The sequence below is a fragment of the Lytechinus pictus genome, chromosome 12 (assembly GCF_037042905.1).
Source record: "Lytechinus pictus isolate F3 Inbred chromosome 12, Lp3.0, whole genome shotgun sequence".
NCBI classification, from domain to species: domain Eukaryota; kingdom Metazoa; phylum Echinodermata; class Echinoidea; order Temnopleuroida; family Toxopneustidae; genus Lytechinus; species Lytechinus pictus.
The window spans coordinates 25201926-25229523 of NC_087256.1; the positions used below are offsets into that span (position 1 = coordinate 25201926).

At 36.3% G+C, this 27598-nt stretch overlaps 2 protein-coding genes across 2 annotated transcripts in view; one reads left to right on the plus strand and one right to left on the minus strand.

Moving 5' to 3' along the window:
* Positions 1–5422: 5422 nt before the first annotated feature.
* On the minus strand, positions 5423–15047 carry LOC129273065 (THO complex subunit 3-like). Its single transcript, XM_054910115.2, has 6 exons — positions 14838–15047; positions 12109–12265; positions 10943–11147; positions 9698–9859; positions 9034–9134; positions 5423–8263 (listed from the first exon to the last, which is right to left on the minus strand). Exons 1-6 carry the CDS (start codon positions 15018–15020, stop codon positions 8106–8108), a joined length of 966 nt encoding a protein of 321 aa, XP_054766090.1. The 5' UTR covers positions 15021–15047; the 3' UTR covers positions 5423–8105.
* Positions 15048–18328: 3281 nt separating this feature from the next.
* The window catches only part of LOC129272314 (eukaryotic peptide chain release factor subunit 1), a 32145-nt gene continuing 22875 nt past the window's right edge, over positions 18329–27598 (plus strand). The window contains exons 1-4 of the mRNA XM_064107335.1: positions 18329–19429; positions 24293–24409; positions 24910–25108; positions 26998–27136. Of these exons, the coding sequence (XP_063963405.1) occupies positions 19341–19429; positions 24293–24409; positions 24910–25108; positions 26998–27136 (544 nt within the window). The 5' untranslated portion in view covers positions 18329–19340. The remainder of the gene's footprint in view (positions 19430–24292; positions 24410–24909; positions 25109–26997; positions 27137–27598) is intronic.

A 27598-nucleotide genomic window follows, 5' to 3' on the forward strand; every position in this document is an offset into this window, starting at 1 on the left:
TTATCTTTAATGTGCTCTTTCCTGATTCATCGATGGTGAAGCCAATAATCTTTTTATACTTCCTAGACAATTATGAATGAATTCAGAGCTGAAGTATGATATCTCTACTGTTAGTGATTTATGTAACAATTGGCTCGCCATACTTAAACCACAACTTTAAACCTGAGTTTAACTTAAACCCGACTTCAGAATATGGGCCAAAGGGTCTACATGTATATTAAAGTATCAACTTAACAGTGGCATAAGTTTAAAGGCCACGCCCTAATCCATATAAAACTCCGATAAATGACTCTTAGTCAATCAATTCAATATTGCATGAGTTAGAGACATAAAAATATCATATCTCTGCAAGCACTTGTATTAAACATGTAAGACATGCCAATGCTCTTAAAACATTAACAAAAATACACTTCCTACTCTTAAGGAGTATATGTCCTTTCAAAAGCAAAAGCTCACAAGCTAAATAACATGTGAAATATCTTTGATATTTTATATTAAATGAGAGAAATGCCTCTTAAATTATCATGGCAATAAAGTCAAACTGGTTCACTATATTCGTTCTATGAACTTGTCAAAATAATAGTAACTTACTGTCAGCAAATCTTGTTAGCACCTAAAGGGTGTGGCTACCCGGAGCTACACCAGCTTGTAAAACAGGTCCTCTCAGAAGGAGAGCTGGCTGCAGACTGATTAAATCACACTGAATTACAACATAGCAGAATCAGTCAAGCCAAGAATACAAAAGAAAACACATGAAGTGCATGCCTAGCATTGCAATATACAGGAGGTCTACATAACACCTCAGAAAGGAATCTTAATTACCATTACAAAGGCTGCCCCTAACCTAGGCTATAAAATCAGACTCTGTTAGCAAAGATAGGGAAAATAATCAAGATTGTGACAGCCTTAAACCTGATGAATCTAGTCTTTCATATTTCCATTTCAGATTTCTTCTGTCTCCACCCTAGTTCCCTTACCGTCTGATGGGGGAGCTATGTCTATATAAGCATGGAGTCATATGTTACACTGAAGTCCCACTTGATGTACTTGGTGTCATCATATTCATAAAATGATAGCCTTTTTATTTTATGACACCTACCGTAGATCTACACAGGTTCAGAATATTTTGCTCTATTTATTTGTGAAAAAAAATGGATGTCCCCTTCTAGCATAGGAGCATCCATAGCCTGACAGACTGTTGGCATCTTGTACAAAACAAGTTTGATCTCCAATGGTGGAACTGGGCGCTGTGCAGAAATGCACAGCCTATCAGGAGCTCTGCCCCTGAATAAAATTCTGATGGTGCTTACTTTTTTTTTATTGTGATTTTTCTCAAGTGAACCAGGTGCTAGGAAGTATGTAACTCTGTATGCACTGTATAAGAATGGCATGTTATCATCATCATCATAATCAATGCCATTTCCATCATCATCAACACTATCATCATCACCACCACCACCCCTGTCACTGCTGTTGATGTGTAGGTGAATATATGATATCATCTGAGTTAAGCTCTGTAGAAAATCATGTAAATGTATTTTAAAGAATATTAAAGAATGTAAGAAAAAAATCAGTTTGACAAGTATAAATTTAAATATGAAATTATGTCATTGTATTATTCAAATTAAATCAAATCCTCCATATACCTCTTCAGGGTGATAACGTAGCCACTAGCCATGTACTTATTTAGTTTTATCAAGTATACATTCCTGTGTCTCCCCAGCAGCTACAGGTTGAGAGTGAGTGAGACCAATACATCTCGTTATCCATGTCTTACAGAGGTTTTGATTGGTTGTTGTCACCTCTCGACTATGGAATGGTAAATGTTATCTAAGGCTGTATTCATTCTCTTAAAACTAAAATCAGATCTATGTTTCACATATGAAAATTCAAACATGAAAGTTGGTCACATTCGATTATTGTTCACACAGTATTTTCATCTAAGCCAATTCTAAGCCCACCCACAACAGTTTACCCAGGAAGTCCAGGTTAACTTGGATTGTATGACTTTCATGTCAGAACTGGAAGAAGGCCCTTTATAGAAACATCATTGATGTTTTTTATTTTATTTTAATATATGTGACTGACGGTGCAGATTCGTCTTGTTAAAATGCTCCATTTTCAATATTTGTTATGTTTGTGTTTTTAAAGAAATTTATTTTTATAGCTGAAGAAATATCACTGGAACCAGTCATGGTTCGAACAAAATACATTGTGTTTCTGAATAACCTGTGCTAGAGAAAAATGTTGAGTGATCAATGCTTTTTCCTCTTGTAAGTAAAAAGGAGCCAGCCGATTTATGGAAACAACAATGCAAGCCAAGATTACGTGTATAATTTCTTCTCTCAAGGGCCATTAGTTCAGACATGTGCGAATGTAAAGACAAACTATGTACTGTCTTCATTCCACAGTAAACATTGTTTAGCATCAATTGATCCGATGAGTTGATCCCTGTATGAGATGAGGTCCAGGTGGGTGTTTCATAAAGCTGTTCGTAAAGTTACGTGCACAACTTTACGCACGACTGGAACAAGTTCTTAGGCGCTAAATCAGTTACATAGGGATATCATTTCGAACAAGAAAGGATCACCAGTCGTGCATTAAGTCATTCGTATCTTACAAACGGCTTTATGAAACAGGCCCCTGATTTTCATTTGTGACGATTTCGTTCATTAAAAAACAATCACCAGTCGTTGTAAAGTTACTTGGAAGTTATGAGCAGCTTTATGAAAGACCCACCAGGTGGGTGTTTCATAAAGCTGTTCGTAAGTTAAGAGCGACTTGAAGACGACTGGTTAACTTCTATTACGCTCTAAATAATCACCATTGAACATTAAATGTAAATATCATTTACCACAAGAAAGGATCACCAGTAGTTCTTAAAGTCACTCTTCTTTTACGAACAGGTTTAAGAAACGGCCCCCGGCATATGACTTCTACTTCTGAGTAGAGGTAGTACTTCTTATATAATGTATTTTAACTATATTGTTTGTTACACTTTATTTTTAGTACTTTATTTGTATCTTTATATGTACATGACCAGTGGTGTACATACATTTAAAAGCAAGAAACCCAAATCATGATTATAACGATTTGTAAATATTGTGAATAAGTTGATATATTGTTGTATACAGAATATGGGTATAAATGCAATAGCAAAAGATATATACAATGTATAAAAAATAAGATACAGTAAGATTAACTAATATCTCGCTGTAAGAAAACTGATGATTTATAACTTTATGACATGATGCTGTTCTTATTTATGAAAATGTGCTATGATTTAGGAAATCAGTCATTTTCTTGATGCTCAAAAATACTAGTTTGTTGCAGATTTATTTCTTGGATGTATGGTACACATTTCAGAAATAACTTGAACATAATGAGAATTGGAAAAAAAAATTCCCTTTTGCTCAGATAAAAAACTGATTTATCCCATGCTTTTATTCTGGACATTGATCTGGACATCATATATGTTTTGGCTCTATAGGATAGAGTCATTACCGTTTCATTATAATGTAACCATTCCATGATTAGTGTTTTTCTCTGCCAGTATTATGTATTGCTTGTAAATGTGATTTGAAAAATTAAACGTTTATTATAATCTCAAGGAAAAATCTGTATTCCATCTATTTATTTCAACAGTAGTTCATGTTTTTGTTTCTATTGAAGAAATCATTTATATCGGCAAAAAGATGGTAATCCTTACTTAAAGGTCAAGTCCACCCCAGGAAAATGCTGACTTGAATAAATAGAGAAAACTCAAACTAGCATAGTTCTGAAAATTTCATCAAAATCGGATGTAAAATAAGAAAGTTATGACATTTTAAAGTTTCGCTTATTTTTCACAAAACATGTGATAATGCACAATTAGGTGAGTCAGTCGATGATGTCCATCACTCACTATTTCTTTTGTTTTTTATTGTTTGAATTATACAATATTTTATTTTTTACAGATTTGACAATAAGGACCAACTTGACTGAACCATATAGTATTAAACAATGCTGATTCCACATGTTCAGAGAGGAATTAATTGTTGTATCACTTGACAATGAGGAGAATATAAAAATATTTCACATTTCATATAATAAAATACAAAAGAAATAGTGAGTGGATGACGTCATAGTCTCCTCATTTGCATATCAGCCAGGATGTGCATATAACTGTTTTGTGAAATTAAGCGAAACTTTAAAATGTCATAACTTTCTTATTTTACATCCGATTTTGATGAAATTTTCAGTGTTATGCTTGTTGGATTTTTCTCTTTTTATTCAAATCAACTTTTTGTTGGGGTGGACTTGTCCTTTAACTTTGGTTGATATATTTTTTGGCTTATTTACATGTCTTTCCACTGTTTTTAGGAATGCCACAATGAAGCCTTCATAGTTGATCATGGATTGATTGATTGATAAAAAATTAACGACACTATCAACACATGCGTGTCATATAAGTGTCGGACAGTTAATCTGGAAAGGTTACTATAATACAGTACAAATTACCCTAATGCAACTTTACAAAGGAACAGGATTATAAATAAGTGATTATCAGTAATAAATTAATACGTTAACTACTTCCCCGGGATAACTTCCCTACTCTTTACGAAAAGAGGAGTAGGTTTTTTAACGTGCAAATGGTGTGACTCTCCCTTACACGGGACCGACGGCTTAGAGTCTCCTCAGAAAGACTAGACAATTGGAATAAAATACCTTGCCCAAGGGTATACCTGTTGTGATTGGGATTCGAACAGTTTCCCACCTAAAATCTAATAAAAAGATTGATCTCCTTTAGGAAATTTACAATACATAATCGTGAAATATCTCTAAATAATGTCTTAAGGTCAGGAACATCATAAAAGTTAGTACGAATATGTGCAAAATCAGCACATTCAATGAGGATGTGTTTAACTGTACAATTACATGATATGCATTGAGGAATATTGGGCCTGAGTTCACGAAGGAGGTTTAGAATCTGTGTTCTGAAACCTTGGTTTAGGCAGAATTTGGCAAGGGTCCAATGAATTGAATTGAATTTTTGTCACAGGGCGCTAAATTCAAACTAACTCTAAGGTTCGGCATTAAGGATTTCACTGTTGGGGGCCACATTAATTCAATTTGAACAGGCATGAATTCAGCACCCAGTGCTAAAAGCATGCATTCATTATTACAATCACATTTACGATTATCATTATTATTATTCATACATCCGGAACCTAATTTCTCCATAATTAATTGACTTCATGATTTACCCATGTGTTAAACATTTGAGAGCATTACAAATTTCTGTAAGAATTACAAAACAGAAACAAATGCCTTCAGAAAGGTCCAATGTAATCGGGGTTGGATGTACATGCAATTCCTATGTTAAATCTACCTTTCCTCACAATCAAAGAATACAACTACAAATGATCACTTCAAAAAGCTGTGTTTTCTACAAGTATACTTTCCAGTATCATTTTTATTTTTTTTACTAAAATTATTTACAGAACATATACAGTATGACGAGTATGAAACACAAAACATGTGAGAAATACTTATAAAGAAACTTTGAAAATTTCTCCAAAAATGTTGGTCAATCAATTTGTCAATTGTCATGGCTTGTAAAAATACAAATGCGTGAGAATTGGCAATTAAGATTGACCCTTAAAAAAAATAATTTACAGAATTTAACCTGGGGAAGCTTTGAGAAAAATATGACAAGGTGTTTGTTTTCAACTTTTTAAAAGAAATTCTTTGGAATAGGATTTTATGAAAATACATACTTGTACTTAAATTTGTTGGTCAAACTGTCTATGCCATACTGAATACGATGTTACATCCTTACAACTTATTCCATGTTGACTACAATGAAAAACATTCACCTCCATTTTGATTCAAAGATATATCATAGTTGAATTCTCTCTAAAATAGATTGCGTTGTGGACTAACAGAACATTTCTGTTGCTTAATTCACTTAAGGCCACCGCACACCTCATTTTCTGAAAATGTGAATGGAACATATTTCATTTGAGGTTAAAATTAATTGAAAGAATACTAATATAACCATTTTGAAAGATTGCAAGCCTTTATTTTGGAGTAAAGGCCAAATTAGTTTCAGATCGTAGTCAATCGTACGACTGCTATGACGTCATTACGACTAGATATTAAATTTGCTTTTATTTTAAGAAGGATGATGGCATAGTCAAGGATTTGAACATAGGTATTCGTACAATGATTTAGAACATTACACTTGAAGACATTCCATGTCTCAATATTAGCATCAAATTCTACTACGTTTTATTCTAAAATCGGATCGCGAACAGTCGTAAGGTGTGCGGTGGCCTTTACTTATGGAATGAAATACATGCAGCAGAGATTTGCCACTGATCATTTAAGTAAAAAAAAAAAAAAGAAGTAAACTTTGCTTGCTTACTGAGTCATACTCATTAGATGACATAAGATTACAGTCGCTCATACCAACAGGCCTTTTCACAAAAAGATATATGACTTTGGTGACAACTACAACATATTTGGGGGATAGATTTTGCTCAAGATGTTTTTCATGACTTGGTACCATTCCTAGATTGTCTTGCATCTTCAGTAAGGGGAAATCAATTGTTTTGACCATCCACCACCTTGGCAAAACTGCTTTTCAATCCAATCCATCACTTTTATTCACTTTTTCTACTTAACCTGATATTGACTAAGTTTGTAACTTGTTACCCTATTCAGACACACCAAACGGTGTCTGGCTAAGAGTGATACAAGAAGAAATTGGCAAGTGGAAAGTAGGTTAAACTATAAGTGGGCCAAGTGGAAAATGGACAAGATGTTACAAGTATTAGGTTAATTGGCTGTGGACATACTGAGATTAGAACAAGTGACACCTCAAGTCCCCTTTACCACTGTACACATTCTTGCGGCAACCGTATCTTTGGAGTCTCTTAAAAATATGAAACAAATATCCTAGCTCGTTAATCATTTTCATAAAAAAAGAAAATATTTTCTCAACAAGATGGTTTATCAATCAAAAGGCAATCGATTGGTGAATATCATATTTGAGCAAAGTTTGAGAATGGTGGTGCCACAAAAAGCTTATCTCAAGGTCTGGTAAAAAAATAAACTGATAGTCGGCCAAAATCTCCCCTCAGCATATATTGCTATGCACCCAGCTACCCCATGACAGTAATGCAGTATGGCATGGCCAGCGGACTGTCATTGAGAACATTTCATGAAAAAAATCATTCTGTGATTTTCACTGATATATTTCCTCTAAGCCAATCAGATAGAAAGATTTTGGTAGCTTATAACAGGAGTCAGTGAAAACCACTGACAAAGACTCTTCTTCATAAAATGCTTTCTGAATGTTATGTTGCACCTAGCATCAGCTGAACTTCTGTAGCCTCTTGTATACTTTGCTCGTCAAATGCGTTTCCAAGCTAGTCTTGACCATGAGGATATCTCTGAATACACAAATCTGCACTGGACACCAAAGAAACACACTTTCACTGCCAACGGACTGCCTTTAGACACCAACTTTCAATACCTTCATTACATCTTCTGTCGGTGACCTGACATATGCTCCTCTCTCAATATTTCAGAGGGCATAGGGTTAGAGTTAGGATTGTAATAGAGTTTTTGGTTCAGAAATAATGGAAATGATAATTAATAATAATAATAGTGATGTCTTATTGAGCGCACACATTGTCTAGAGACCCTCATTGCGCTAGAACAGCAACAGTTCTTTTTGATATACATAAAAGATAAGAATTACTCAGGGAATAATTTTCCTGGTATCGCATCGCAATTTGCTCCACGTAATTTTAGGACTGCTACACAAAATTTCACTTGTGTAGCAATTTTTTACATAGAACTGTACAGAACATAGTTGAAAGCTTTTCTCTAACAACCACAAATGCTAATCATATTTGAGAAGTGAAATTATTTCCTGTTAGTGTTTATTAAGTTTGAAGGTTAGGCTTCATGTTCGGCTTAACGTGCAGACTATCCATTGGAGCAAATGTTGCCAGAGCCCTTCTGTCATCTGTCACAGTTGGCTTTTGCATTGTTTATTATTAAATCCTCTACATCAAGAGTTCTGATCACAAGTTGCCATGGTGTTCTTGTCATCAATCACTGGGTAATCCAAACAGTTTGATGCTACCCGCATCCCTCTCTCTGTTATACTTGTCCTTGTCGTCACAAGCGAATGCAAGCAGGTACCTCTTGGGGTGCCAGGCCACAGTGAAGGTCGGCGATTCGCAGTGGACTTCTGTTACCTTTTCACCTGAGCAGCAAAAAAAAAAAAAATTGAGGAAACTTTTTTTAAAGAAACACTGCATACATTTAGCCAAGGCTCTCTACAGTATTCTTGATAAAATAATGTAATATTACTGATCCCAGATCTTCAATATATTTTAATCCTCGTATAATGAGATTCCTCAAGTACCAAGGTAATTTTGAAACTCCTAAAATCTTGTCTCACCTGGGCCCCGTCATACAAGAGTTGCGATTGATCCGATCAATCGCAACTAAGAAAGCCAACAACATCAACATCTGAAATGCATGTTGGTTCAAAATATTTTCTAGATATGCTGTACATTCATCCTTTTCTTGCAAGTTCAGTGTGCTTTTCTTTGCTTACAAAAGTCATTGAGTACAATTTCCTGCAAAATAAATTATGACATTGATGGAATTCCATAGAGTTACGATTGATTGGATCAATCGTAACTCATTGTAAGACGGGGCCCTGGTTTCCATTGTAAATTAACGTTAATTTTCAAGAAGTACCTGCTGTTGTTAAACTTAAAATGCATATAAAAAGGTTGCTTTGCTTTTATTTGAGCCAAGTACTTTTAATTCAATCTGGTCTGTTTCACAGAGCTTGTCATTGATAAATAAATGATAGAAATCTATTGTAAATCGGCCCCGTGACAAATCAAATACATGTAGCATGTTTTACTTGCTAGTAGCCATCAATATCAAGTTTCGTGAAACAGGGATTCGATGTCCAGTCAATGATAATACGAGTATTTGTAGAAAGTATTAAAGATTTACCTGTTTCCACATGAGCCACATCTATGATGAGATCTTCAGAGGCAGAAGCCAAGAGCTGCCCATCGTGACTGAAGCTCAAGGCACGCACAGGCCAGTCTAACCTGTTGGAATAATTTGAAAAAGGCAAACTCATTTAATGGTCTGTAGATGACATGTTCTTGGGCCTGTAACACAAAGCTTAAATAGCGACTGATCATACAAGTGAATTTCATGATTGCTTGTATATTGTAGTCAATGCAATAAATTGCAAAAATTAGTTTATTATCAATTACTAAGCTTTGCGTTATGGAGACTAGATTATACAGCAAACTCTTGGAAGTTGGAACCAAAGATATCTGGTTTACCTTGGGGAAATTCCACTTCAGAAGAGGTTTATGATACTTGCATATTTTGTATAATCAGGTATGATTGTTTTTTTCATGTTGGGCCTGTATTTGACTTGCAAAGGTAAAAAGACATATGCAGAATTCACTCATTAGCAGCCTTAACACAAGGTTTTCAGAGTGTCCATCACTGTACTAAGACACATCATTTCAAACCTGTTCATTTTTCAGATCCAAAATAACCCCTCTGAACTACCAATGGTAAAATACAAAAGGTACTTTAGAAGAAAAAAAACAGAGGCAGAATAATAAAACTCAGAGAAAATGTTCTTATTACTGACCTTGAGAAGGTCCTGACACAAACCAGCTCGGCAACATCCCAAAGGCTCACCAGGGCATCGGCACTTCCAGTGGCAAAGTACCTTCCCGTTGGATCAAACTCAATGCATATGCAGTTGGCTGGGTGAGCACTGAGTTCCTGCAGAGGTTTCAGGTCTGGAAAGCTGAACAAAATATATTCAGAAAAAAATAAAGAAACAGTAATAGAACTTGCTAAAACTAAATAAGAGACCAAACTTGATATATATTACACTCAGAACAAGAGGCCGCTCTATGAAATTTGCCAAAACAAGAACTTAAGCCACCTTGACCTCAGGAAACACTTTTATAGCCAAAGAGTAATAAACGGATGGAATAAGCTTTCCCAGTCTGCCATTGATGCTCCTGCACTCCTTAATTTTAAAAAATTGTCAAAACTGGGTTTTTAAATGGATCCCCTGGGACCTCCTTAACCCTGCCACACCATTCAACTGTACAGTGCATATACCCTGCTATGATGAACAGGTGTGGCCTTCAAGGTAACTTCAAGGTAAATTCAAGGTAACTTCAAGATACATGTAGCTTCAAGTTGGGTGAACACAAGATGTTCGAGGAATCATAGTTTTCAATACAGTCAGGACTGTCTTTATGGCCACCTGTCTTTAGTGGCCCCCTAAAATTGCTTCCCAATTGAAAAGAATATGTTTTTGAAGAACCTGTCAATAAAGGACACCTGTCCACAGTAGGCACATTCAATGTTTCCTCTGCATAGACAGGTTCACTGGTAATTTCATTGATAAAAACACAAGAGTTCTCATGCTTTGAAAATGATATCCCCAATTGCAGTGATGCCCTCCTCACTGCACACATTTAAGGATACAAGTGCTATTTTGTCATACTAATAATAATAATATATAGCATTTATGAGGCGCCGATTTATCTAGTTTCCTATTCAATGGCGCACTGTATATTACCCCGCCTGTAGCTCCAGCTGCTAAAGGCACTTGGTGCATTCAAGGAATTAATCGTGCCGGGTACCCATTCACCTCACTTGGGTTGAGTGCAGCACAATGTGGATAAATTTCTTGCTGAAGGAAAACACGCCATGGCTGAGATTCAAACCCACGTCCCTCTCATTGAAAGACAAGATTCGTAACCAGTAGACCACGATGCCCCCACTAACTCTTTCTGAAACAGCTTCTTGTCAGGTTAGACAAACATATAAAATACATGAAAGAATAACATTAATTTGGAAAAGTAGGAGTTACCTTAGGATGTTTATGTGACCATGCCCATTCGTTAAAAAGAAAAGATCACTGTCGTTGTTCCAAGAGATCTCATTCACTTCATACTTAAATTGTTCCTCGCTGATGATACGATTAGATCTAGCATCTACAAAGGTCACAAGGTCATCCTTGTTGCCGACAGCGATGTACTGCTCGTTAGGACTCCAGCAAATGTTGATGTTCTCACCTAACGAAATGCAAGGATATGAAAAATTCAAATAATGAAATTTTCCTAATCCATGGATATGGACATTATAATCTAGTATAAAGTAGCTCTTTAATGTTGCTCTTCCAGTTTTATAATATTCTTATGATGGTGGAAGCACAATTAAGTGCATCACACATTGACCCTGCAACATTAAATCAATCGAATCAATTTTACAAGTGATTGTATCTGTGGGTTTATGGCAATACATGTACAGTGCATTACAATTGATTCTAAATACTTGTGGGATCTTTTGAAGTTACAGGTTGCTGGTAACTATTATGACCATTCAATATTAACAAATAATAAGGTACTATCTGACATTAACATCAACAACTTCTCTTGTGACAAGTTGCAAGCTGAAAACTTCACAAGTTTAGAATCTCAACATCTCTTCTAATCAAACAATTGATATTACAATAAATATGCCTATCCTTGCTCTCTCTAAAACTCAAGTAATCGATTGTCTACTCGAACCAGCATGTTGGTCCAAGGACAAAGCCTATGGGTATCACAGAATACAACACAGCAATTGATTGGGCCTTATTTGCGTTGTGGAGCGTTGTGGCCCAGTGGATTAATCTTCTGACTTTGAAACAGAGGGTCGTGGGTTCGAATCCCAGCCATGACGTAATTTCCTTCAGCAAGAAATTTATCCACTGTGCCGCACACTCAACCCAGGTATGTTTAATGGGTACCCGGTAGGAAGATATTCCTTGAATGCTTTGCACCTAGGCAGCCCAGCTAAAGCCGAGGCAATAATAATAGCAGGGCCCGCTGGGAGAACAGTTTTCAGAACTGAGGTGGCTTCCCTGGGTAAATATACCTATATTATTATTATTATTCAAACATGATTAAAAGACCAAACATATTGGTTTCCTTTGGGTCAGTGTAAAAAAAAGAATGAAATAGCTAAAATTAAATCAAAAATAGTTGAGCATACCCTTTGTAGCTATAGTTGATATAGACTTGGCAGACCTGGTATCCCATATCCTGATCGTCTTGTCTCCCGATGCGGTCACAAACACATCTGGATTTCTGGGATGCCAGCACAACTGATCCACACTGCCGACATGACCCTTGTACGTTGCTTCTCTGGTCTACGGTGAAGAAAAATTCATAACAAGAAAACTATGTGCTGTCTACAAGAATCATCTGTAGTTGAACATGAAGAAAGATTTGATTTTGTTTCCATTGAATGCAATATTCCTGGCAAGCATTCCTTCCCTCACTTGCCTTGAATGGGTGCATTGACCATGGGTCTTTCTCAGAATTATTCAACAAATAATCTGCAATAAAGATGGCCCATGTACCAGTACCTTTCCCACAATCTAGACTTAAACGAGGAATACGAGTACATGTTTTGCATAATCCGGTCTAAAAAGTGCTTCAAGTTGGGTGAATATTCAACTTAAAGAAAGGTCTACTTTATACAACTTGCAAGTTCACATGTATCTTGAATTACAGGGATCATAAGGGATGTACTACTTTGACTTACTTTAGGAACTTCTAGCTTCAAGCTATTAATCAAGGCCCTGCTCTATCAATTTTTTTCCCCTCAATATTGTTGCTGTTGCTGATCGCATGCTGCACCTCTGCTTAGGAAAAAACTTAGCAATATGGCAAATGCATGCCATTAGATCCATGTGCAGGCAATTGGCAAAAATATCAAAAAATACAAAACTTCGAAATTGTGAAAATAGCAGAAAACTTTGATTTGCGCCTTGAATTTATTTAAATGCTAAACATCTGCTATCATGGATATCAATGTCAAATAACTGAAAATGGCAAAGAACTTGGTCGGGTCTCAGAGTCAGACTTGTCCCGAAGAGACAAGTAGGGTCTAAAAAAAAAGAATTCCACTTCTTCTACTTCCACATTAACTCTAACTAAACTAAAGCAAACTAGATAATTTTGACATACGGTTTGACAGTTTATTATTGATGCTGATATCAGTTATAACTTGAGCAATCAAATTGTCTCAAACAAATTTTAATCCTTTTTTAATCTATTTTATTCATTTTTTTAATTCCTAAAATGTCTTATTCAATTGTGCCTAATACATGTATGACCATTAGTTCTCGCGTTCGTTCACGGTATCAATCGGCCATTTTGTTTTCAATTTTGAAAGCGAGAGATAAAAACGCAACAAAGAGGATCTAGATCTAAAGTTAGATGTAACTTTTCCTTTTTTTGAGGGTCAAGTTTGTGCCTCAATGTCAGGATTCTGTGTTTAGATAGACCTTCATCCATATAGTGCGTCTTTTTCGGTAAGTAATGCGATCTCTAAAAGTTCACGACGGACTCCGCCATCACCACGATGTTGTAGAGAAGGTGAATATCATCGTAAACAACCTCGAATAGTAGTGCGTCTATTTCGGTGAGTCATGCGACCTCTAAGAGTTTACGATTACCTCCGCCAACACTACGATGTTGGGGAGAAGGTGAATATCATCGTAAACAACTTTGGATAATAGTGCGTCTTTTTCGGTAGGTCATGCGTCCTCTAAGAGTTCACGATTGCCTCCGCCATCACCACGATGTCGTAGAGAAGGTCAATATCATCGGAAACAACTTCAGATTGTAGTGCGTCTATTTCGGTAGGTCATGCGTCCTCTAAGAGTTTTACGATCACCTCTGCCATCACTATGATGTTGTAGAGAAGGTGAAGGTCAAGTCAATCTTGACGTTCATATGCCATAATAATCATTGTAATGATTGTGGGCATTAACGGAAAGACAAGACAAGACAAGAAGAATATCATCGTAAACAATTTAGGATAATAGTGCGTCTATTTCGGTAAGTCATGCGTCCTCTAAGGGTTTACGATTACCTCCGCCATCACTACGATGTAACTTGTAGAGAAAGTGAATATCATCAGAAACAACTTCGGATAGTGTCGCGCGCTGCAACGTCATTATCTTCTTTTCCTTCCTCCGATTATGTCGGAGATCAAAACAAATCATCATCTTCTTCCTCCGTAACGTTGGGGAAGTACAATAAGAAACAAGATGGCGGCGTAAACATCGGGCAAGTCTCTTCCGTCTTTTCACAATATTTTTTCATTTTTTTGATGAATTCTTGTTTTAAAAATAACAACGAGAACGTAGAAATGTCGGAAATGAAGTTTTATCCCATGTACATGATTTAGAGCTAGATCTTTTAGAAGGAAAGTAGAAATCTCGGAGGTGAAAGTTTCAGGTTTTGGCTTCCTTTGTGTGGGTCTATGAGATAGAAGGCCTGGCTTCGTATGAGAGTAACCTTACGTTAGTAAATGATTTTTACTCTCTAGAACTAGTACTATAGTAGAAGCCGCCTGGCTAGGTGGGCAGGGGTATCGTAGACAGCAAAAAAATTCCATGGCATGAGCCATGACTTTGAGAACACACGAGAATCGAAAATCATGAATTGAATTGTATACAAATTGATTTTAATTCTAGCTAACAAATTTTATTTGTTTATCATACATTTCAGAAATATCCCGCATATAGCGAATAATAAAAGATGGGCGACACGAAAGACGGTCCTTGGGCTTGGTCCTGCAAGACCCTTTCGTGTAATCGGCCAAGCGGGCCGGTGCTCCCTGGGCCTGGGTTAGCGAGATAAGATTAAGAGTGCAGCGACGCGACACGGCGCGGCATCGGCAGTCAGTCATATTCAGACATAACTCACCATCCTATCTCTATCCAGCGAAAAGACACAAACATTTCTATCAAACGATCCGGATGCAAGCATAGTGCCATCACAATTCCATGCTACAGAGTGAACTTTCGATGAGTGAACCCCATTATGTTCTTTTGTTCGACAATTCTTCTCGAAATGTTTTTTAATCATGTTTTCTGTGGAAGCTGCCATCTTGATGTATGGTACGCTAATTTGGGGATTCCTATTGAAAAGGTGAATGTATCGTAGACCCATTATTTCTCGTCATTGATGATAATGATGATGATGATGATGATGGTGATGATGCCCGGTGATGATTAGACCACATTTAGAGTATGCACATGCCGTATTGAGTCCTACTTGAAGAAACATATTCATGCACTAGAAAATGTACAAAGAAGGGCCACTAAATTGGATTATGAGGTTAAAAAAACCAAAAAACAAACAACTTCCATACGAACAAAGGTTGATCCTGAACTAAATTCCCTACTTTGACATACCGCCGTGCGCGAGGGGATATGATTGAAACTTACAAGTTCCATGCAGGAGTAGTGCCAGATCTGGGTCAGTTGCATGGGACTATCGAGGTCATGATAAAATAATTGTTTATCTCATTAAGATCAGTCACTGAAAAAAGAAAAGAAATCTTTTTACATTAGAATGAGAAAACCATGGAATAGTCTCAGTAATGAATTAGTTATGCCCCCATAGTGTCTTTGAGAATGGACTGGACAAGATGTGAACCAGTGAAGTTCAAGTTTGACACTGACCCACCAGGACATGATCCGGCCAACCTAAAGAGGAGAAGGAATTTGAAACTGAATGCAGAGTCATAATGACTTCGTTCAGTTGTTCCATAAGTATCCAGAAGTAAGTATGATAATGATATGATGATGATGATGATGATGATATGATGATGATGAGGAGGAGGATGATGAGGATGATGATGATGATGACGATAATTATCACAATCAGCACTCTCATCACTGTCATCATCATCATCATTGTTATATAGGGCCTATATTTTTTTATATAAACAAAAACAAAGAAGGGTACAGAAATGCATGCATGGTCAGATAGGAAGACTAGGCCTATAATAAACCTAAGAGAGAGGACGGTAGATGAATGATAGGTTTTCCCGCTCAATTTCATCTAAATAATGTAATTTAATTTAATTTAATTTTGCGTTAGCCATGATCACCTCGGTTATTTGTCAATGTATTTCATTACTTGTCACTTGAATGTATTTTCCGCTTAAAATAACTATCAAACAAGTCACTACTGAGAATTTAGATAAGCAGCATAATATGTTTAACGAATTCGCAAGGATAACCATTTTCCCGCACTTTTGGTTCATTATCTCTGCAAAATATTCTTCTTCTAGTAAGTGTATCACCCGAATTGGTGCATTTTTATTAATAGCATGCAATTAAAGGAATGGGCATTCATAGGTCTACTTTTCCTGTTATAAAATGTACTTTATAGAATAATAATGTTTTCCTAGAATAAAGGCACCGCGGATTGATGGAATGGAGCCATATAGGCCCCTTCCAATTCCCTTCCAAATCCGTCATGCTTGACAATTTGACATACAGATGATCACCCATGAAATTGACTAGAGTTGAAAGTATTATCATACAGGGACACGTCAGCGGTGGATCCACTTTTGAGAGGCACAAAATATTAGGTTTTTTTTTTTGCTGGAATGTGTCATGCATAGGCAATTTGGGGACCCATTTTTTACTTGTCAAATTTTTCCTTAATTGCACAAACTCGATTTTGTAGTTTTTTTTTCAGGTTCTCATTTTTTTTCTGTACAAAATGCCCCCCCCCCCTTGGAAGATCTTGGATCCGCCCTTGGGACTTGTAATAAACTTGAAAAGAACAAAAAAGAAGAAAGTAAATATCAATGGAAATGCCCACACAGTCAGCATTGTCGGGTGAAAAGGAAGAATATATAGAATAGCCCTTAACACCTTTGTAAAGGAAACGCAAAAGTTGCAAAAGATGCAATATAAATTGTTTTTATGATGAAAACTAAGGATATTGTGGAAATTCAAATTTGGGCTAAACAAATAGCCACAATTCAAACAATTCTGATTGTATTATAAACACATGTTTATACATTAATATTAGACACATATTATGAGCATACAGATGCCATGCAAAACAAACGATTTGCGCATCATTAATTTGAACTCTCAAAAATGAAATTGGTTGCTCAAGGTATCGGTCATTTTTTATTTATTGATTGCGCAATTTCTGAATTTCCGACATTGCCCAAAATTAAGAAGTACATTCGTTAATTTGTAAGACCATTAGCGAACCTCTTTGCCTTAGAACGAAATCTAAATCACTGATGACACATTTTGAAATGATCAAATTTGAAATTGTATTGACCATAGCTTTTTTAATGATTATAAATGAATTCTAGTGTCTTTAAATGAATCCCATTGTCTGCTCTTCGGGAAAACGTTTACGTGTGAATTTAAATGCACATAAATAAATCCAAATGACTCCTATATGAAATTGGACGGTCTAAAACTGGAGAAACGTAGAAAGAGGTAAAGTAAGTCTCCCCGATGTTATTCAAATTCCATTTTAAATATCCAAATCCTTAAAAAAAGCTTTTTATCATATATACGTACAGGCCCCTCTGTCCCCAAAGTATACCGTTTTATAACAAACACACATGATATTCATACTTTCAATAAATTCTCTTCACTCGGCTGAATAAAATTCTTCCGATTTAATGGAATTTTCAATATTTTGCTTGTTTCATTTTTATCCCTCCTGTTTATATATTCAATTCAAATTGTTGTTGGGGTAAGACTTTTGGTCTCTGATAAAAACAATGCCTTAAAAAAAAAAAAGAAATCCGTGCAGCCAAAAAAGTTTAATAAAGAGTTTATTTTATTGATGTGAATTATATGAATTTATAACAAAAATCAAATACAAATGACTCATTTTTTCTATGTAAATGATATTAAAAAGTATGTTTGAGGGTTTGAGAATATAATTATGATCGAGAGACAAAAAAGGATACTTGCAAAGGAGCATATAAACGCCGGGCACAATGGCCATATAATCGAGGTTTCATGATAATAGCAATTTATCATGAAACCTCGATAGTTTTAACCCATGGGTTAAAACTTAAAAGTTCCAACTAGATTTCTGTTTTTTTTTTTCAATAGAACATTAGCCTACCGCGGCGACTTTATGTTTTCAAAACTTTTTCCTAATTTATTTAGAAAACCATTTCCTGGCCCTTTCTAAACCTTTTTGACCGGGCCTTCTGAAAATGTTTAGCGCTGAATTGTGCTGATCTAAATTTGAATATATAGGCCTTTACAATATGCCCCTAGACCTCCAACAATTTTTATTAACCTCAAGTCTGTCAAGTCTTCAACCATTCTCTATAAAGCGGTCGAGCGCGACTGAGCGCGCGCTTCCGAAAAGTTGGATTAGAAGATGACGTCTCTACCACTAAAATAGATCACTGCTGACCTACCATCTCACCAGATCGAGGCTGCTCAATCAGGAAAAAAATACTTGCGATTTGAGAAAGAAATCATGAATTAAAAGAAATATCTTAAAAGGGAATGGGAGATGAGAGCTAGGATAGTCAGTATCTTTAATTGAAAGCAAGTGAGTTATTCTAGCATATATCAGCATTGATGGATCTCTCCTGGCCAAAAAATATATTATATCAGTTATCACGGTACCATGTACCATTACGATGAAAGAAAGGTGAAATAGAGGGCAATGGACGAATCCATTAAATTGTATGGGGTTTCTTTCTACGAGAGATATATTGTGTTGATTAATTCACATTGTTTAACTTATAAAATCACGTTTATTTTAATGACATCGTATTTCAATAATCTCTTTCTTTTTACTATGATTTTTATATGGAAAATAAGAACGAATATTAGTTTCAGAATGATTTATGTCCCCGGTAAGTCCCTCGTAAGTTATCGTTGTGACCTATACGTACTTCCGGTTGAGTCGTATACATATTGCATTTATTTGGAAATCGCGAACTTTCATCACATGGGCGAAATATCAAGACGTGCTGTGTCCAACATATTGTGAAAGGCGATTGTTTCATATTCTTGATTTTCGATGCAAATCATTTTGGAACAGAACTGATTTGAAGTTAATCGACCAAGATCCTGAATAGGTTTGATCGTGGAATTTTGTACTGTTAAACTTCAAATATACAGTTCAAGACGAGCCACACGCTGTTGTCGATACAGCGTGTTGGGGCCATTGATTGAGTTTCATTCATTTGTTGCAACCAACCGGCATTGGAATTGCATTGAATAGATCTGCAGAAGGCCAAACGTGTGCAAATAAATAAGCACACTCAAAGCTAGGCAACAACCTTGCCAAATCTGATAATATAAATCAACACTTTAGTCTTGTTATTGTTAGTGGAACTAATTATTGGTGAACAAGAGTGTTGATTGGAGAAAGAGAGACAAGGAGTAGGAACAGAATAAGAGAAAGATGTCTGCACAGGAGGAAACTGCAGCTGACAGGAATGTCGAAATATGGAAAATCAAGAAACTGATCAAAAGTTTACAGGCAGCAAGAGGGTATGTTCTCATTATTGAGTAGGCAATGAATGGTAGGGTCATGAACTGTTATTGTCTTATGAATTGGCACTCATCATGCTCATTCAATGAACAAGGTTGTGATATATTATAACCTTGTTCTCAGTTAAAATATATCTCCATGTGTGGCAAAATAAGGATGGCAATGTTTGGCTTATTTTCTCTTTTTCTTGGGGACAAATGCTTGATTTTTTTACAAATTACACTGACAGTTTCCATTACACCTATTCGTCATACAACTTGGCCCTTAAGTAAATTTGATTCTTTAAATTATTTTTTTCTTAATTAGAAATAGTGATAAAAAATGAAAATTTTCTTGCCATATTATAATTATTTTCCACCAATAGAGGGCGTACACAAAAATATGCCCAAAATTCAAGTTTTTGAGTGCTCTAGTGAATACAAAAATTATTCCCAAGTTACTAATGAAAAATAAATTGCAACTGTACGGAAATTAGTAATTTTGGTCACAAAAGTGATATTTTAATCATTTTTTAAAGTGTGTGCTCTGTACAGCATTGGCATGCCATAGTCCAACCTGTAGATTCCCCACAGGCAGGGTGGTTGCAGTGAACAAGTGATGAATTGGTAAGCAAAGTAGAACGAGTATACATTACAAGCAAGGTCTCTAGTCTACTTGTTTGTTGTAACGTTGGCATGGTTGGGCATAGACAGTTGGCAGCTGTCTGTTTCGAGGAGTTTTTCAACATTTTATTTTTTTTTATTTCTCCTCGTACACAGACGGCTCGCTATCGTGCAGCCACCATTAGGGGGTTAACAATGCAAAATCCCCCTGACGGGGCTCATTGATTTTGTCTTTATTTCATAAAAATATATAAAAAGAACTACCAAAATAAAGATTATACCGTTTTGGCCTGAAATGCACCAAAACGGGGGAAAAAACAGTGACTTCGGCTGTCGCGCAACTTCACTTCCCTGTTTTATCCGAACTCAATACATTAACATATGGCCATTGAGTCCCTGTACAGATCGAGCTAGAACTTCAGTCTCTGTATTTGGTGAGTGGAGCCAACAGAGTTCAGCGAAACAATCAACATAACAGAGACCGAAGCTTTTGGTCTACGTTGGGCATTGTTGTGTTGTATTAAAGCCAGTTGCAGGTTCATCATTCCATGTTGGATGACTTCAGTCCAGAGAAATGACAAAGCCCAAGGCAATAAATACTACTAGACCGACAGAACAGGAATCACCGTGATCATTAAATTGAATGACCATCAATATGATCATGATCATTGATCATTTGATGGTGAATGTAATGACCATGATCATGTGATGACGGGTGTTGCTCGTAAAATATATATTTTTTCATACTACAGATATTACACATTTTAATTAACAAATTTACCCTTAAATACTATTAATCAAAGAGTTTGTTTTTCTCTAGCTGCAGCTGAAACCTTAGTCAAGATATGAGTTGGGTGAGAATTTGAGAAACATTGATCTAAATTCTTCTCCTTCCTCCACTTTTATTGGAGATCTGCATAAAAATGCAGAGCATTGTAATCCAGACTAGTATAAGTTGCATATTAATTTCATTGAGGACAGGAAAGAGATATGTAATACCGTACTTGAATAAAAAACAAATAACAGAGTAGTCCAATATCTGTAACCAGCTGACATTGTATTGAGGAAGGGAGAGCTTGTGGAAAACATGTCCAAATCTAACTTTATCTTACATTGTTGGCCTGTCTGGTCTTATCTGATAAAGTCATAAGAATTAGAGAAACAAGTGCATTTTGCACCTTTAATTTAAATTATATTACCACCATGAATGTAATGTATTTCTTTTTATGATCATATCACATGTAGTCTGGAGTGGAAAACAGAAAGCAATTCTTAACAAAATTACTTGATATCTTTGGGAAGAATTGGTAATTACATGCAGTTCGATAGAAATAGATAGTCGTGACTCATTTCTCCTCTACAAATCACAGTTTTACTCCATTATGAAGATTGCAAGAAAATTACTGTTTCATATTTACTCCACTAGTACTTGTAAATAAAAGGGCATGTGGACTTGCGATATGCAAGGCTAGCTACTGTATATGTCTGCATTAACTCTGGTTTTTATTTATTATGCCTATGGTGACTCTGTGGATTGCCACAACAAATCCCTAACAATACAGATTCAGTCATTTAAGTCATTCAGTGTATGAGGTCATTTGGCATTATTTTGGCACTCAAACAATTGGTTATTGTCTAGGGATAATAACTAAGATATTTTTCACCATTAAACATGGAGAAATAACAGTGTATGGCCAAAGTCAGACTGATGCTCAGAAGAACCCCAAAATGGAAAATCAAATTGAAATTAGATAAGGCATTTTGAGGGGCCTTTTGCATCAGAACAGAATAACAAATTTAATACAAAGGAAATAAGTTTTGTCCTTCATTTCATCTTCTTACTACAGAAAATAGAAAGGAGCACTTTTGTTAAAATGATAGAAATTGTAACTCAATAACTTTCTCTGTTTACAGTAGATCATCCACTCCTCTCTGATATTAGAAGAGTAAATCGTTCTCAGTAGCATTGTTGTGTTGATCAGGAACTCATTAGTTGGCTTGTGAAGAGTAATTGTGCATCTAGTGTCATATGGTTCGTATGGCAGTAGAATGACACGTCAGTCCAAAGCAAGGATCATGGATGTTGAGTAGTGTAGTTTTAGGAGAGGATTGCAGAGCATTGAGAAGTTTGCTCACTTTAGCCATTGTCATTGCTAGAAACAAAGGCCTTTTTCTCAAGAAATATCTTAATGTTTTCCCTATGACTATGTTTTAAAAAACATAATGGAACAGATGAGAAAACACATGCCTCCCAATGAAAACAGTTGGTAGAGTAATCAGTAAAGAGCGAAAGACACTTGTAAGGAAAAGTGCTCTGTCTGTACATGTAAATGGAAATTGAAAACATAATAGGTTAGTGTAAGTAATATTAAGAACAAATATAGGCCTACTTCAAGAGACTGAGACAGGCATTCAAATAATTGTGGATGGCCTTCAAAACGGAATTAAATGTGAGGGTTTGACATTGATGGTACATGATAGTAGTATGCACCAAGTAGTAGAATAGACTGTGTACCAGTAACTTAAAGAAAATAAGAAAAAGACAGATTTGAAGTACAAACTGTGTATTTTATTTCCAATCTTTCAAATGTTGAATTCCAATCCATATGATATTTCAAAGAGTGGTAAAAAAAAAATCAGGAATTTCTAAATATCCAACAAAGTAATAACTTGCTTAGTTGTGTTATTCATGGTGTGAAGAGAGAAAAAAAATGATTGATTTGGACAGCTAGCTTTGATCCATCAGGATTTATTGTTCATGAATCATTGGCATTAGAAATTTAATAACAACATCATGCAGGACTCTTGCCAAGATTTTAGAATGTGATTATCCCAGCACTAGCCAATCCCTTCTCTGTACATTGTAAGTACTTCACTACATGGTTGCTTTGATATTGTGGTAATTACTAGTCTAGTAGTTGCCATGGTAACAGGGCAGTTGATTAAAATTTCATGACAGTAACTATGCTAAATGTCTATGTTTTCATAATATTCATGAAATATGAGCCCCGTATTTTGGTATTAATTTTTAAAGGGGAAGTTCACCCAGACAGAAAAAAATATTGAAAAAATAGCAGAAAAATAATATATTGGTGACAGAAGGTTTGAGAAAAAAATCCGTCAAAGATTTACAAATGTTATTAGAATTATAATTTTTTTATTTACAATGTATGAGGTCATATGCAAGCACTTTCCCCATGAAGCGTGTAATAAAAAAATCAATAAAATGTTATTTTATCAAATAATTGAAAATGGTTATTATTGTATACTATTACCCCGGTTTTACAATGTAGCATGGCTACGCTGATCGGACTTTCGAACATTCAAGGAATTTCTTCCTACCGGGTACCCATTTACCACACCTGGGTGGAGAGTGGCAAATACACCTTGCAAAAGGACGCGAGTGCTGCGTTAGGATTCGAACCCCAGACATTGTGGTTCAAAGTCAGCCACCGAGCCACAACACCTCTTATTGCTATACTGTAACCCTTAGTGTCTTTTGCAGAAATTGTAATAATACATTAAAGGTAAATTAGAGCATACTGTCATATTCCATGCATATACAAAAAATCATGAGGGAAGATTTATTAGTATTTCACTTCTTAAAGCTGTATTATTTATAATATACGTGTATTTTTCGTCAATATAATATGGACCTTCATTTTGCAGGTATAATACAATACAAACCCCCCCCCCCCCCAATAAACTACATGTTTTGTATAATGGATTTACTCTGCACACCCAAAGTTAACATACTGCAGTCCATATTGGAATACCAGCAGTTATTTTTATGTATGTGTACATGGAAACTTCTTTTAAAGCTAAATTACAGTAGTTGCAGTAAGACACTAATTTCGTGAGAAAGTCTGTAAAACCAAGGTTAAGTATGACTTTATCATCGTGGATCTAGATCTGGTACAGTTACATAAACTGAACTTTGTGAAATCATAAAATCTAAGCTGAAATACGATCACACTGAAGATCACCAACACAGATAGGCACACGTGGGACAGTGTATTATTATTGCTGGAATAAAGACCCGACGGAAGTGACCGAATCCGCGCTTATTTTGCTTATTTCTCAGCAATTACACAATTTCTTCCAGAATCCTTTGGCACATATTTTTTATTCATACAAACAGACACTTGGGTGGTCATTATATTAGATTCTGTAACAAGTCATTTTGAGATCGTTACTAGAACTGGAATTTACCTTTAAGAACATGCTGTAAATTAATCTTTATTGTGTTTTGATTTGAAGGAATGGAACCAGTATGATTTCGCTCATTATCCCACCCAAGGATCAAATCTCAAGAGTAGCAAAAATGTTGGCTGATGAATTTGGAACGGCTTCAAACATAAAAAGTAGAGTAAACAGGTGAGTCACCAAGAAACAGAAATAGGAACGAGGACGTAATATGTGAAGAAAAAAAAAGAAAATAGATAAAGATAGTCATCCTTTCATCCGTGTACAAAGTGTAAATTCAGTTGTAGAGAAAAGTAGAAATTTATTTTTAAAACTTCTTCTGAGAGACAAGAGGCAATATAGATCTATCTGACTCTATACTTTTGCTTAGTATATTGGTCTACCAAGTATTCTCCTACCCCCCCTCTATCTTGCTCTCACTTCCCCCTACTGTTTGCTCTCATTTCAAAATTCTTCAGCTATCTTTGGAAGAATCAAGAAAAGAGCAGTCTTTGCAGTTTCTCCTTTTTTTTTTCAGTTAACATGTTTTTCCCTTCCCCCTTTTTGTTTCAGGTGTCTTTTTTTTCTATTTTTCTCTTTCCTTGTCTTTCTCTGTACCTGCGCCCTATTTTGCATGTTAAATACACAGCCCCATGTACATTCATATGTGTATATATTCCTTTTTTCTGCAGACTGTCCGTGCTCTCAGCAATCACATCAGTACAGCAACGTCTCAAACTATATTCCAAAGTACCTCCAAACGGGCTCGTCATTTACTGCGGGACGATCGTCACGGACGACGGCAAAGAGAAGAAAGTTAACATTGACTTTGAACCATTCAGGCCTATCAACACATCGCTGTACTTATGTGATAACAAATTCCACACAGAGGTAGGCTGTAGTATAGATATATGGACTGCTATGAGAGGCATGGTTGTTTCTAGAGGCTCAAGGGGATTGCGACCCGATTATGCCCAAGGGCATGGTCTGGTTTGTGCGGTACCCGTGAACCGAAAGAACCAACCATGTCTTGAATATCAAAGCACTTTGTGTATTGTTTATGAACCAAATTACTGATAAGTCTTAAGTCTCCAAAATAGTCTTTGTAAAATCTAAGATTAAACGGAACAGTTGCTAACATTAGATCTAAATAAACAATTTAGGCCTAACGTTAGATCTAAATTAATCCTAATGTAACTTTCGAGGGGAGTTTGCTGCCTGCCAAGCGTTCAGCATTTCCGAAAAGTTAGATGAAATATTTCATAAGTTATTAACTTTTTTCTTTATTTTTTTCTTATTTGATGGGATGAGGAATTATACAGGTGGAAGGGATATAAAAAATATTCATTGACTCAGACTCAAACAAGCCATAACTATTCACACTCGGAACATCAATAGTACCATTGAGTACTATTGATGTTCCTTCAATGTGAATGGTTTTAGCCAGATCCTTGAGCATCATGCAAGGTGCGTTTGTATACTAGGTCAACCCTTGTCAAAAGTATTTGCTGCATATTTTTTTTTTTTGCCTGAATCATGCTATTTTAAAGGTAAATTGCCAATTTGTCTACTGCCAACTCTTCCACTCGCCACAAAAACTCCATCTTGTCTAATGCCATTCCATCCATCAACATTTCGTCCGAACTATTTGGTCCAGTAACCATTTGGTCCAAACATCACTTCGTCAAATCACCAGTTCGTCTATGACCATTTCGTCTCATAACCAGTTGGTCAAATATCTATTTTATTTTCATTCATTTTGCCCAATGAACACTTAGTCCAACTAGACCAAATGGTATATGGACTAAATGGCTATTTGGCCAACTGGTTATTAGAAAAAATGGTAAGTGGACGAAATGAAATGGCAGTTAGACCATGTGGATAGTGGACGAACTGATGGTAGACCAAATGATAGTATACGAGTCGGTAATTGGACGAATTGGCATTTGACCAATCGGAAATAAACCGTTATAAATGCGCTGTGCATCTTTCATGGCGACTTTCCCCGCATTCCCCCATTGTTTTGTCATTGGTGGACCGTGAGGATACCGATTTAATGATGAAAAGCCCCTTGCAGGATTCCCGCAGGGTTCCTGCAGGAATCCTTCGGGAATCCTGCAGGAAAGAGGTGGCCCAGACTTCTGACAAGGTGCCTTAGGCATCCTGCTAAAAGACCTGCTCACCTGGGTTAGCTTTCCTGAAAAGGGGGGGGGGGGGGATCCATACATGTAAGGATCATAGAGGGGGTGAATGCTCTTGGCGGTGCCAAACTTGCAGGGTATTGCAGTATATCCCCTACCCCCACAGGTTATGCTACCACACTGCCCCATCATATGTTGACAGAACATTTATCCACACTGGTGTTTTAGAGTCGGGAAAAGTTATTAATGATGCGTGATGTGGTTGATAAAGAGTTCTGACCTGCAAATCTTCAACACCTAGGCATATTAATTTCTTGTATTTGAGGAGTGGTAGTGGAAGTGGTGGTGGTAGTAGTAGCAGCAGTAGTAGTACTAGTAGTAGTAGCAGCAGCAGCAGCAGTATTCCACAGTTTTAGCCCCTGATTTAGATAATTTTGAAGTTATTAGAATTGGTATGTAAGATATATAGTGCCTTCACATCTTATATTGTTCAAGAAAAGTACATTAGTCATGCTAGGTTCTCAGTCAAATTTTCCAAAACCAGTTCATCAGTGGTAGCAAATTGAATTTAGGCAAATTTAACATTGTATTTAATATTATTTCATTCCCTCTGAATTGTGTTTTGATACCCTTTGACAGGCTTTGATGGCATTACTGGCAGACGACAATAAATTTGGTTTCATCGTGATGGACGGTAACGGTGCTCTATTTGGTACACTATCAGGAAACACTAGAGAAGTCCTTCACAAATTCACAGTAGACTTACCAAAGAAACACGGTGAGTAATGCCCCATGTACCATTTGGTCTACAATCATTATTGCAAGTAAGGTGATGGTATCCTACTGGTACGATCTCCTAAGGATGACATGTAACCATCATAGAACCCAAGTTGATCGTGAATCTGTAAGTAAATGTAGCATTTTCGACTTTTCGTACAGATACACGATCACCTTGGGAGCTACGATTTTTTTATAATGGATTTGTATAAATCTTTCAAAATTGTAAGGTTGTCGCCCACAAACACATTGTAGGAGCATCGTACAGTCAGCACAGGGCAACCAAAAAATTACACGGGGGCGGCGGGCGAATTCGCCCCAGAAAGTCCAAAAAGAGCCCCGGAAAAGGGCTAAAAACATTCACACGAGGGCGACTGCAAAACTCATAATCGCCCCCGTCAACACTGTATATTTATGTAGCATTTCATGCATACGTACGTGATTGCATCTTGAGCTGTTTCCT